Here is a 13,183-nt window from a genome sequence, read left to right on the forward strand (position 1 = left end):
TAAGAGTATCATTATATTGGGGGGGCGAGGTTGTGATGGAGAATAACTCTGTGGGCTACAGTTTACCTGCTAAGTATAATGTTAAATTGCCACTTTCAATTGAGTACGAAACATTGATATCGTTGTTATGCAAAAAAATGAGTGTGAGAAAACGTTCAGTGATACTCAAAGTAACTGGAAGATATCCGTATTCCGTTACGCCGCAAGGGGTTGCTTTTTACTCAGAGTTTAACATCGACGATGATGACACTTTGAGTGATTTCTTGAGGACTCCGGACGAATGCCGGAAATTTCTTGTAATCACAATGTTGGAGATGTACGTGAAGGTCGAAGACGTTCCAAAAAATAAGGTTGTGCGTAGTAGAGATAACCCCCAGTCATCGGGTGGTTATTCTGGATCAGTTTTTGCCGGACATGTTCCAGATGAAAGAATTTTTCTTGATTTAAATTTATCACCGTCGGCGAATGAGCAGCGAGAAAATAATTTATACCCTGCTTTCCATAATTCACAAGAAGAGTGGTAAACTTCAATTTTCATTTGTGTTAATATGTATATTTTTGCGTATTGAATAAATTTTAACGCTTATTTATTTAATAGGGGGTACCGGCATGATATGAATTTTACAAGTGACCCATCCGGTAGTCATCACCTAACTGAAAACGTCCATCATGGAATGTCATCACATTACAACTTGTAAGTGAAAAGCTACAGCCATATATAAAGCATTTATTAATTTAGCAGCTTATATTTTTGTTGAAATGTGCAGTGAAAACGAGCAAGTTGAACTACCCGTACTCACTCAATTGCCCGAAAACGACATATTACATCAGGATCTGGCAGATGAACAGAGTGAGGAAGAGAACAACGATTACGATAACAATGCCGATGAATCGGGAGACGAGACACCATTTGCTCGTGAGGATGGTGATGAAGAGGACGAGGAGGAAGGACCGGATTTGAAGAGAACCCCCCATAGACGAAAAGTGAACGAGTCTGAAGTGCCGTTTCATTCAAGGGAGATTCCTTATATTGATAACTTGCCAGCCGTGCCGGATGTGGAAGCTCTCACACGGGATTTTGATGAAATCCGGACAACAATGTGGGATGAGTCTAGACCAACGGTGCTTGCAAAGGGGATGCTTTTTCCTGATAAAGCACGCGTAAGCAGGTCTTGTAAAATGCACAATGTTAAAGAGTGTCGTGAGATGCAGGTATCGAAGTCAAGTCCGACGGTATACAAGGCTATTTGCCGCAGGTGATTTTGGCCATGTAATTGGATGTTGCGTGCGTCGAAGAAGAAAACAGGTATGTGGAAAGTGGGTAAATACATTCCCACCCACACATGCGAAATGGACACTTTCAACGGGAATCACTTCAACTTGGATATTGACTTGATATCTCTTGTACTTATTCCGCACATCGAAGCGTCCATAAGGTATAAAATCAAAGAGTGCATTACAGCAGTCTACCAGAAATATGGCCACACAATTACTAAAAGAAAGGCATATCTTGGGCGCAAAAGAGCGTTTGAAATAGTCTATGGTAACTGGGATAAGTCATTTGCAGATCTGCCTAGCTACATGGCTGCACTGCAGCACTTTAACCTCGGAACAGTTATTGAATGGAAGCTTGAGCGGAGTCCGGGTAAACCAGAATATATATTCAATAACGTGTTTTGGGCGTTTAAGCCAGCAATTGATGGTTTTCCGTATTGCCGGCCCGTAATATCCATAGACGGAACTCATGTCTATGGAAAGTACGATATCAAGCTATTGATAGCCGTGGCTGTGGATGCAAATGGACAGATATTTCCTCTAGCCTTTGCTATTTGTGAAAATGAAAGCACAGAGACGTGGACAATGTTTTTGAACCAATTGAAAGAGCACGTTGTCACACATCGTTCAGGTATTTGTCTAATATCTGATCGGCACGGGGGTATATTAAGTTCTGTGGAGAACCTTCCTGCCTGGCAAGAACCTTATGCATACCACCGTTACTGTGTGAGGCACTTTAAGGCCAATTTCAAGAAGGCACATCCCAAAAAGGATCTACATGATTTGATGTGGATGGCAGCAACAGACCACCAACAACATAAATTCCGGAGGCATATGGATTCTATCAGGCAAGAAGACGATGCAGCATATTATTGGTTAATGCGACATGATCCTGAAAAGTGGACGTTGCATGCAGATGGTGGCAGACGCTGGGGAATTCTTACTACAAACGTGTCAGAATCCTTCAACGGGTTATTAAAGTCGGCAAGAGGATTGCCCGTCACAGCCATGGTGCGTATGTCGTTCAAGCAGATGGCGGAGAGGTTTGTACAACGGTCTGCAGCTGCAACGGAATTGATGGAAAGGGGTGTTGAATTTATGCCAGTTGACTAGAAATTACTATTAAAGTAATTGATAATAACAGAAAACATATCAGAGCCTCATGTCTCCCGGCGTATGAGACGTATCGACCATCTACCTGATGAACTGGGTTCCCGATAAAAAGTCGGGAAACAGTGCGGTACCATGCCATATAAACTTCGATAGGAAAGTGTTGCGGAGCTGGGGTCAAGTCCCCTCGGCTGTCCCAAATACCTAACTGCACTGTCAGCCACTCAATAAATGTGTCGTCCACTCTTATCCTATCATCCCTCTCATAATGTAAAGGGTCCCATGCAGGCTGAGTCGGTATAGACTGCGGAAATCCAAACTGACGAAATACTCGCTCTGAGGCATGATGCTCAACAATATCGAGGCACGTGAGAGGGGCGGAAGCCCTCCAAATATGGCGACCGTGCGTGCAATACGCTGGCAGGGTACCTATCAGCTCTTCGCTGTACGACGTCCAGATGAACTATCAAATAATAACACAAACCGTTAGTTTGCGCAACACCTAGTTAAAAATTAATTGGTAAGTTTAGTTAGATATTCACCTGTGCATCCTCCAGAAAATCCAACACATCCCTACAGAAGGGGAGATTATGATGGCCATGATACTCTCGTGCAAGTCTACGACGCAATACCCACCTACAAGCTAGAGGGAGATCAGAAATATGTACATTAGCCGGTAGCTGTGGTAGAGGTGGCCGAAGTTGCAGAAATCGCTCCCACACCCAAACCTAAAACAGAAAGTTGACGTAAAGATTAAATCTAACTAGGTAGAATTGGAACTAAACGACAAATTATTTGAATAAGTTGTCACCTGTAGAAGTGGCAGAAAGCCACAAACGTCTCTCTGTGTGCCCATGGATGCCCGGCACATCTGCCTGTACAAAAAAGATAGGACAGCACCACCCAAGCTGTAGCTGACTGTATCATCAAAGTCCGCAATATGATGCAGAAAACGAAGGCTCGCTAGGTTCCCCGAAGTGTTCGGGAACAAGACCCCCCAAATAGAAGGAGCAACAACAGCCTCGTATATTGCTCCACATCCACCTCCGCTGAGTCGTCGGTGATAGTATCGTGGATTTGCACCAAGTGGTCTCTAATGGAGACCAATTGCATACGACTACTCCCAATTGCTACATCTGGGTCCTCGGACCTGAAGCCCGTGAGCCTGTGCAGCATATCCATATATGCAGCCCGGTTAAAATATCTCATGTTCCCAGGCAGTAAACCTGGCAAGCCATCGGTGGACAGGCCATATAAAATCTCGACATCCTGGAGTGTGATGGTGGCTTCGCCGATGGGCAGATGGAAAGTGTGCGTCTCCGGTCGCCACCGCTCAATCAACGCCGTGATCAAAGTATAGTCGAGCTGTATCCCGCCAATGCTAATGATCCTATATAATCCCATCTCCTCCAGGTGATGGACCACACGGGGATGTAGAACGCGGGGAGGATTCAAAAACTCCCACAATAAATCCACTCTCCTGCCCCGAAAAGTCTGCGTAAGCAACGGTCCCCTCCATATATGCTCGGATCTATGCTGGGGCTGTAGGGGTAGTAGCTCCGACGTCCGAGGGCCGGGATGTATAGGTGCATCCATGTCGTCAACTGAAAATTCATAATTTTTAATAACTATCATTAAAATTTATGTGTGTTTTTTATAATTTAAATTCATATTTTTTAACAACTTAATTGTATAAAATTATATATAAACTTATGGGTTTCGTGCCCAGTGGTACCAAACTATCATTAATAATCTTATGTTTTTTTAATAATTTTTATTCATATTTTTTAATAACTTAATTGTAAAAATTATATATATATATATATATATATATATATAATTTTTATAATTATGGGTTTCGTGCTAGATTTTCTGAAACTCAGTGGTACCAAACTATCATTAATAATTTTATGTTTTTTTAATAATTTTTATTCATATTTATTTAATAACTAAATTGTAAAATATATATATATATATTTATAATTATGGGTTTCGTGCTAGATTTTCTGAGGCCCAGTGGCACCAAACTATCATTAATAATTTTATGTTTTTTTAATAATTTTTATTCATATTTTTTATTAATAATTTTATGTTTTTTAATAATTTTTATTCATATTTTTTAATAACTTAATTGTAAAAATTATATATATATATATATAATTTTTATAATTATGGGTTTCGTGCTAGATTTTCTGAAGCTCAGTGGTACCAAACTATCATTAATAATTTTATATTTTTTTAATAATTTTTATTCATATTTATTTAATAACTAAATTGTAAAAATATATATATATATATATGGGTTTCGTGCTAGAATATAAGATAATTAAACAATTACTACACAATACTACGCTACAAGGCTCTACATTTTACTACGCTAAAGGGGTCTACGTTTTACTACGCTAAAAAGGTCTACGTTTTACTACGCTAATAAAGTATACATTTTACTACGCTAAAAAATAATCTAAACTAAACGGCATAAAAACACATAAATATACATGAGGATATTAACAAACACATTTTTAGACTAATTTACATATTTTTATACAACACTAAAATTAAATCCGGATAAAATTTAACATGCTAGTTTCGGAAAAAATAAACACAAACCGAAATAGAACACATACAAATCAAGTAATATGCATTGTTATAAAAGTTTCAACTTAAAATAAATCGAAATACCTCGATTTAGAATTTTTGAAATGTAGATAGATCGAAATTTTGACTTCGGAAGAGTGAATCCACAATAACACGAAGCTCTACTCGATAGTGGGACCACAAATATTAAACTTTTATGTGACGGGGGACCCAAATTTTATTTTTTTTTAAAAATGGGGGCAGAATCGGTGGTGGTGGTGGTGGGGGGGGGGGACCAGAAGTGAAAAGAGGGAGATGGAAGACGGAGATGGAACGAAGAAGAAGAAGATGGGGGATTTGTATTAAGGGGTATAGCGCCACTATTAATGGCGCTATGTCTTCAGGTATAAGACATATAGCGCCACTATTAATGGCGCTATGTAAGTTTGTCAGTATAACGCCACTAATAGTGGCGCTATACAGTAACGGTACAGTTAACGTTACTGTATAGCGCCACTATTAGTGGCGTTATATATACTTTGGTAACTTTTTTTTTTTACACTTATTTGAGTATTTTTAGTAAAAATTAACAATATTTTGGTTCCGCACTCGGATTCGCTCTCCCATGCCTGAAAATTTGTCTACTATAATACTTAAAACTAAATTTAAGCAATAAATGGGATAATTTCCTGTTTCTTCTCTTTTTTAAAAATAAATGTCGTATAAATTTAATATGTTTACAACAATATACATAATAAAAATAAATTTCATACAACTAATTATGTAATATATAACTTATTTATAACTTATCAATAACTTTTATAAATTATTTTTACCCAGTTAAATATATCTACAACATCATACAACTTAAATATAATTTTCATATAAATTTTATACAATATGTCTTTTATATATGATTTGTATATACTTTGTAAGTGGTGTGTTCTTCTTCCTCTCTCAAATTCCAATCAAAACTTCATCTCTTAAAATAATTTTGATACATATCAACAACTTTATGTAAAAAGATAGTATTTTTAACTTAAATACATATTTCATACTGATTCATACATTATACAACTATTTTTTTTAAAGCTTTCATACAACATTTAAATAAAAATATATATAATTACAATAGAATACAACTTAAATACAATTTATATACAACTTTAATACAGTTTCATAAGTATATTTTATATCATATATTCTTCTTCCGCTATTTCGAGTTTCAGTCTGAAATTCAGCCAAAATCAAATCTAATCTTCACCGAGCATCCTCAAAATTGAGTTATAAACTCCAAAGAATATTCTCACTTGCTTGCAACAACACCCAATCCAAACAAATAATAGTTTTTGAAAATCCAATTCGAATTCAAAGCTTTGAAGCTTTTTAATGGCTGTCAATGATGGAGAATCAAGCACCTTCAAAATTTATTAATTGACAATTTCAATTCGAACACCAATTGTGCAATATGAAAGGAAATTGTTAAGTTAAAACTCTATATTGAAACAATTGGAATTCATTGATGAATTCCCTGGAAAAAAAGAGAGGATAAAAAGAAGAAAATTGGGGAAAGAACCGAGAAGGAAAGAGAGAGGGAGAGAGGGAGAGAGGGAGAGAGCAGGGATGAGAAATAAATATTTCACTATTCAATTCCTAATATAAAAGGATACTCATTAATACTAATTGTATATAATTGATAAATTATATATGCCCATGTAATTAAGTTAAAATTTAATTAGGAAGGATAATAAATTAAGTTTCATATGTAGTATAGGAAAGTAAAAATCCCATAAAAGAAAAACACGATAAAAGCCCTAACAAAAAAACAAATATAAAAATGTGTCTTTAATAAAGAAAAAAATGTTATACTATATAGTTAAAGGGAGCAGATAAAACCTAACTATAGACTCTGTTGGCCGTTAGATCAAGTCAAAATTCACAGCACCAAAAATGGGGTTGCACGTTCAAAAGTGTATTGAGTATATTTGTCTTGCACGGATGTATAAGGGTTTCCAAATAGGTTATAATGCTCCTGCTTTATGTTGCAAATATAAAGTATAATTGATTGATATATGTCATTTAATATTTTTTAACTTTTAGATGTTTGATTTATCATATTAAAAATAAAATATACTACGATGTATAATTTAAAACAAGTGTTTATTGATTTGAAACGAAACTAAAATTAATTTTCAATTATAACTTTGGTTCTTAAGAGGCATTTTACAGCTTCTTTTGAAGGCTCAATCTCTGCAACCCTTTTATCATTTAGGAATTAAACCCCAGTGCTTATTACATCTAGAAAATAAATTGAACATTCTAGAGGGTTATTTGGAACCGAGTGGTAATATTTAATTAGTTTAAAAGAAGGCTCGAGAAATTTTACATCGATGGGGGAATATTTCGAAAATTAGAGTTTCATTAGATGATATAATTAGAAAAACAAGTTGCTGTATTAAAAGAGAAATTATTCTCTTTAATATTTTATTTGGTAAAGGAATTCTTTATCTTCATATGGCACCAGCACGTACTGCCAGAGATGCTGGATTATATACATTATTTCTTTTCCTAATCGAATTTCTTTTGGAAGAGGAAGAAAATAAATTATTAATTATACCCCACGTCTTTAAACATTATGATACACTTACTTTTTGTTTTCTTTTTAGAAATAAAAAAGGATACTCACTTTTGAGCTGCGTGCTCTTTCATTATATGTAAAGGATAATTAATTTGAAATCTTTACTTGTTCTCACGTTAATCTAATGATTAGTTCCTAAAAGTAATTGGTCTCATGTTTATCTAATGACTAGTTCCTAAAACTTTATCTGACTGTCTACTTAATTAAACTTTTCTTTACTTGAAGAGATTTTTTTGTTTTTTTGGGAACCTTTACGCATATTAAGTGGTGAAGAAAATCCACTCAACAGCCACCACGAAATCTTTTTAGTCGTGATAAGTACTACTTTGATATTTCATTTTCATGTAATTCTTTATATCGGTATTTGATTCGCATGGAGAAAAATTTAAAAGAAAATGACTGCAACGAGTTACAAGATTTGAACTTTCTCTCTATTGGCTACAATTTGTGTTCTAGTTAAAGGCTAATTCAGAATATCAATTTAATGGGTATTATTGTATATTGCTTTTCTATAAAAATATAAGTTAACACACACAAACATATATGTAATTGAATTCTTTCACAATATTATTGGCCTGCCCCTTGTTGTAGATACAAGGATATTTTATAATTTTCAAAAAAATTTCTATTTCTGCTGCGGTCAAGAAAAATAGTTCTCTTTTCGTGGTGATCCTTTCACCAAATTGTTTTTTTGCTCGTTGGATTGATTTTTGATAGCTACTAGCCTACTACAACTGTCATGTCCCCGTTAGATTATTTAATTTTACTTTCATGTGCTTTCATTTTTGAGGTAGTCAGTATGTCTTTTCACGAGAAATGCGCAAAAGAAAAAGTCATTCATTAAATTTTTTGGAACTTGAGAAAAAAATACTTGTATAGAAAAAGGTGGGCCATGGCCATGTAAAGCGGGGTTGAGCTAACTATTTTAAGGCCCATTGAGAGGGTGGACTGGTCCGGTCCATCAAGTGCCAAAGCCCACATGGGCTGGTTAGGCTGGGTCGGCACATATTGGCAGCTCTACCCTTTGTCACTGCCTGAAAGGACTAGCTATGTCTGGAGGACCACAATTCCCTCCTAGCAAGGTAATTGGTAATGTAAAGGTCACTGTATTGATCTGTCTTAGGAACCTGAAGTCATGTTTAGCCCAATACTACCACCACCAACTTAGAGTAATTATTCTAAAACTGAGCTAATTAGAGTTTAATACATCAGTTTATTGATCAGTGCTTCTGAGAAATCCATACAAGGAATCCACATTCCTGACAAGATGCTGATGAAATCATTTAACTAATTTGCTGGTGCGAAAACCCTTCTAAGCGTATTAACCAAACTCATACAAGGAATACGAGATGCTTTGTACATGGGCTGGCAAATTATTATTATTATACAAGGAATACATGCATTATACACAGTGAAAGCAAGTATTACTTGAGATGCTTTTCAAACCATCCCAACATGTCTTGGTGAGCCTCTTCAGCAGATTTTACAGCCACTTCATCTTCGTCTTTGTACCTCACAGACCAGCCATGTGCAACCCCCGGAAAGATCTTCACAAATGCATCAACCTGCATGAAAACACCATAACCGTCCCATTCATTCTATTTAGCAATAATACACTGTAGCAGTGTAATTTAAATCTTTTAAGCCTCTGTGGAACCAGTAACCGTTGGTAAATAAACCATGTAGTCATACAGCTTAAATACACCGCTTAGTCAAGTATTATGACAAAGCTAAAAGAAGTTACTTCAATGCATACATTGGTTCAAAGCACTTCTCAAGATAGTTGAAAGTAGCACTCTAAAATGTGCACCTATAAACTGAGGAAAAAACTTTGTGTTTCGGATGGACCTCTATGGTTCATGTACGGACAACATATCCTTATAAAATTAGGAAGCATATCACTCAATAGCAAAATGTCAGAAATTTGGACGCATCGACATAAGCTTGTTCACAAGTTGGCAGTCTAGCTATCATTCTGCAACATGGGGATGTCAATTTTCACTTTCTTATATGGATATTAAAGGATTCCTAATTGTCCATCAGCATCTGTTTTCCATTTTTCTTTCGTCTTTTTATTTTTCCCCTTACTGAAGCAGAATTGAGTTTTAAGTTAAAGCAAGTCATATATTTATATATAGTAGTATAATAAAGTGAATAGTCAATGAAAGTGCTTCAAATCAAACGTAATTAGAACTACAAGAGGCAACTTTAGCCAAAGTAAGCATGTGAGTGCAACTGAGAGATCATAAAGCGGTGAGGTCTTATGAGTTCTTTCGTAAAACAACATAAGAAGGTTACGATCACCAATCGAGAGGCTTTAAAGTAATGTATACGAGTGCAATTCGTGAAAAGCTTTAGCATCTAAAATTTCCTACCTCGGGCTTAGCATTTAAGGCCATCTCGAATTGCATGACAAGCTCTGGCGGAGATCTTTTGTCAATCTCTGCCCCCAATATTGAGATTGGAACCTTAACAGCTGAACATCACAACAAATTAGGAACTTATGACTTCTGAAATGGAAACAACCTAATAACTCACCCCAGATACTGCGTTAATTTATGAATCCTGCTTTGAATTAACAAGTAAACTGTAAAAGAGCTACTATGACAAACACAATATTGACATTGAACCAGATTTTTTTTAAAACCAATCCGTTTCCACCCACTAACCAGCTCAAAAATGAGAGATGCTCGATAAAGATTTTGTACTTAAAAAACGAATGTCTGAAGAGGTGATCAAGGCCTATATGAAAATTATGCCTGAACATTCCCAGTGTTATGAGCTCATTGTATTGGTATGCTGAATTCTATATCCACAAGCAAGAGGAAGATGAGAAGAAAATAGTATAGAAGATGTAATAACAAAGTCATACCGTGCATATCATCTACGGCGACAAATGAAGGATGCAATAGCACTGCAGCTTGGATATAAGCATATTTTGCTAGTTCCACAACCACCTTAGCTGAAAAGAATTTAATATACAGTTATTCAGCAAATTAGAACGATAATGTGGATAATTTCATGCCAAAGGAAGATAAAATAAACTTGTAGCCATATCAAGAAGATTGCCTCCCCAACAGAAGCCTACTGCTCCAATTTTAGTAACACCTTTGCTCTTTAAAGCTTCAATAACTGGTTTTGCATCTTCGAAACCTTGATCCTAAAGTAACAAGAATACATTAAATAAAAGTGCAAACTTGAAAGGTCACCTGACTCCAGAAGTGAACAAGCCAAATATACAAAACTCAGCAGAAACAAAATGCTAGCCCCATTTTGCTACTGCACTGTGCACAAAAAACCAAGATATCCTGTTTTTCCAGGATGCATTTAAAATAAAGAGACAGAGGATTATTGAAAATCACATAAGGGATTGAAAAATGAAGTTCAAGCCTCAAAACCTCAGCTAATATCCAGACACATTGAATTAGAAATTGCATAGAAAAGTATTAGAAATACAAACTCACCGGTCCATGATCTTTTATCCATAATTCTAAAGGCCTCACATCATTAGCTACATGTGGATCGCCACGGAGGAAATCAGGGACTACTACGTAGAAGCCAGCTGCTGCAACTTTGTCAGCAAGCTTCCTAAAATTTTGAAAGCAAGCATATCAGTTTGAAGTAAATATTTATTTACTTCCAATATTAAGTCAAGCAAGACTTCAATATCTTATCATCATTGTTAACGTTGACTTTTAAAAGTTTCTTTAGGAATTGAGAAGCTAATTTGATAGGGTGAAAGGACAACTTTGCTTAAACCAGGATTAAATCACATATAAAAGAGATTCTTATTCACAGAATTCAGAACTGGACTGCATGCATATCAATTCCTGCAACTCCTCACCTTAACTTTGGAGCTTCATATCCTGCATATTAATAAAAAGACGATAATTAGAATATTCACAATATTATTTGGTGATAGGAAATGGACCATATGAGTCCGAGCTTGACAAATCAAGGTGAGATAGTCTTTGGTTTTCCTTTAACTTGACTTAGAGCATCATAAACAATTAATTTAATTTGTCAAAAAAGTAACCGGCTCCATCTCTCAATCCATCAATCATTAAAATGACCAAAAAAAAAAAAAATAGTTTTATGACGTTACTATTGTTATAGTGGGTAAAGGTCAGTGACCATATGTGAGATGAACCCAAAATTCTTTTCGTCTATGTGGATTTCAACCAAAATATATAAGAGGAAAATATGACAGGGCATTAACAAGAACACCAAAAAAGATTCTTTTTTAAGCTTTCAATGGTCTGCTTCCCAGAGATTCCATGCTTCTACTTTTGAACTCTCTACTTTTCTAATAGCCTCATGCAATTCTCTCATGGTGATTAATCACAGGTATTTAACCAATTAGTGGTATTAACAATATATAAATTGAAATTAGCAACCAAAAAAAAAAAGAATCTTGAAAGCTAAATAAAAAGAATATACCAAAAACATCAGAAACAAGGAGGAGAGCAAGAGTGGAATGAGGAGGGCCAGAAATATAACAGCTGAAGCCTCCAAGTTGTTGGACATGACCTGCTTCTCCTCCACTGCTGCCTGAGCTCAACTTTGGTGGATTTTCACAACACTCCGGACCCGACATAATATTGCAGTTTACTAAAACAAGCAGATGCGAGGTAATACTCTGTTGATCAAAAGCTAATACTCCACAATTTTGGCAAAAACACTTACTTATAACTTATATAGTAGGTGTTCGCCACCAAGAAGATCAAAACAAAGTTTTGACTTTTTGGGTGTATTAGGGAAATTTTTTATTTAAATATAAAGGTGACGTGTCGAGGCACGTAGACTGGTCAAATGGTCAAAGAATTACAACTAGCCAAGAGGCACGAGTTGCAACAGATACGAGCAAATGACAGAGGAAGAGGCACGGACAGTTATTCAAATAACTCAGCGCCCGTACCTATCTAAGTTATTTATGTCCGAGAATCAAAAGGAATGAATCTTACAATAGAAAAGAGTGCAGATACGGCATTTAATAGGCATTAAATGTGGAATACGTTAGAGAATTTGTATTGAATGTAATGATTATGTAACGTAGCATTCAATGTCTTTAATTACTCATAATAGCCTCATTATGATTTGTTAAAACGTATATCTCCAAGATATCTATAAAAGAGAGATATCTGATCAATTGTGAAAAAAAGACTATTGGAATAAACTTTGGTTTACTTGTTTTTCTCTTGATTACTCTCTTGCTACCTAAATTACTTCTTTTTATACATTCTTTTGATTATCAGTAACCCGTGTTCTTCTAAATTCTAGCTTTGACTAAAATTTTATTTTTTGGTTAAACAAATTGGTTCCGTTACCGGGAAACTGATAGTCTATTTTCTTTTCACTTAACTTTCCTTGTTGCATCAATTATGTCGAACAACAATGACAACACTCAAGGAAACCAAGAGAACCAACAAAATCATGGAGATCCACAGAATATTAACACTCAAGTTCCTACTCCACGAGACTCTCCACGGCAATCTCGTGAGGGTACTCCTGATGGGTCTCAAATAAACAAGCATGCTCAATATGAAAATGTTGAAGTTATTGATGAAGCTTTGCAGAAATTAA

General features: G+C 35.6%; 1 protein-coding gene across 2 annotated transcripts; it reads right to left on the reverse strand.

Annotated features, from left to right (window-relative positions):
* Nucleotides 1-8,793: 8,793 nt before the first annotated feature.
* LOC107765277 (endo-1,3;1,4-beta-D-glucanase-like) lies at nucleotides 8,794-12,522 on the reverse strand. Of its 2 annotated transcripts, none has more exons than XM_016583903.2 (7): nucleotides 12,041-12,522; nucleotides 11,445-11,466; nucleotides 11,065-11,188; nucleotides 10,670-10,760; nucleotides 10,473-10,562; nucleotides 9,976-10,076; nucleotides 8,794-9,165 (listed from the first exon to the last, which is right to left on the reverse strand). In XM_016583903.2, exons 1-7 carry the CDS (start codon nucleotides 12,195-12,197, stop codon nucleotides 9,025-9,027), a joined length of 726 nt encoding a protein of 241 aa, XP_016439389.1. In that variant the 5' UTR covers nucleotides 12,198-12,522; the 3' UTR covers nucleotides 8,794-9,024. The 2 variants fall into 2 exon arrangements, with proteins under 2 accessions (XP_016439389.1, XP_016439390.1); XM_016583904.2 differs by having other exon boundaries at nucleotides 10,709-10,760; nucleotides 12,041-12,517.
* Nucleotides 12,523-13,183: the final 661 nt, after the last annotated feature.

Source organism: Nicotiana tabacum, chromosome 7, assembly GCF_000715075.1.
Source record: "Nicotiana tabacum cultivar K326 chromosome 7, ASM71507v2, whole genome shotgun sequence".
NCBI lineage: Eukaryota > Viridiplantae > Streptophyta > Magnoliopsida > Solanales > Solanaceae > Nicotiana > Nicotiana tabacum.

Bases quoted from the DNA above. Each gene is read 5' to 3' on its own strand.
- LOC107765277 (XM_016583903.2), bottom strand. From the start codon at position 12,197: ATGTCGGGTCCGGAGTGTTGTGAAAATCCACCAAAGTTGAGCTCAGGC. The intron at 11,189-11,444 runs GTGAGGAGTTGC...TCAAAATTTTAG, and splicing joins TATGAAGCTCCAAAGTTAAG to GAAGCTTGCTGACAAAGTTG. The intron at 10,761-11,064 runs GTGAGTTTGTAT...TTGTTACTTTAG, and splicing joins GGATAAAAGATCATGGACCG to GATCAAGGTTTCGAAGATGC.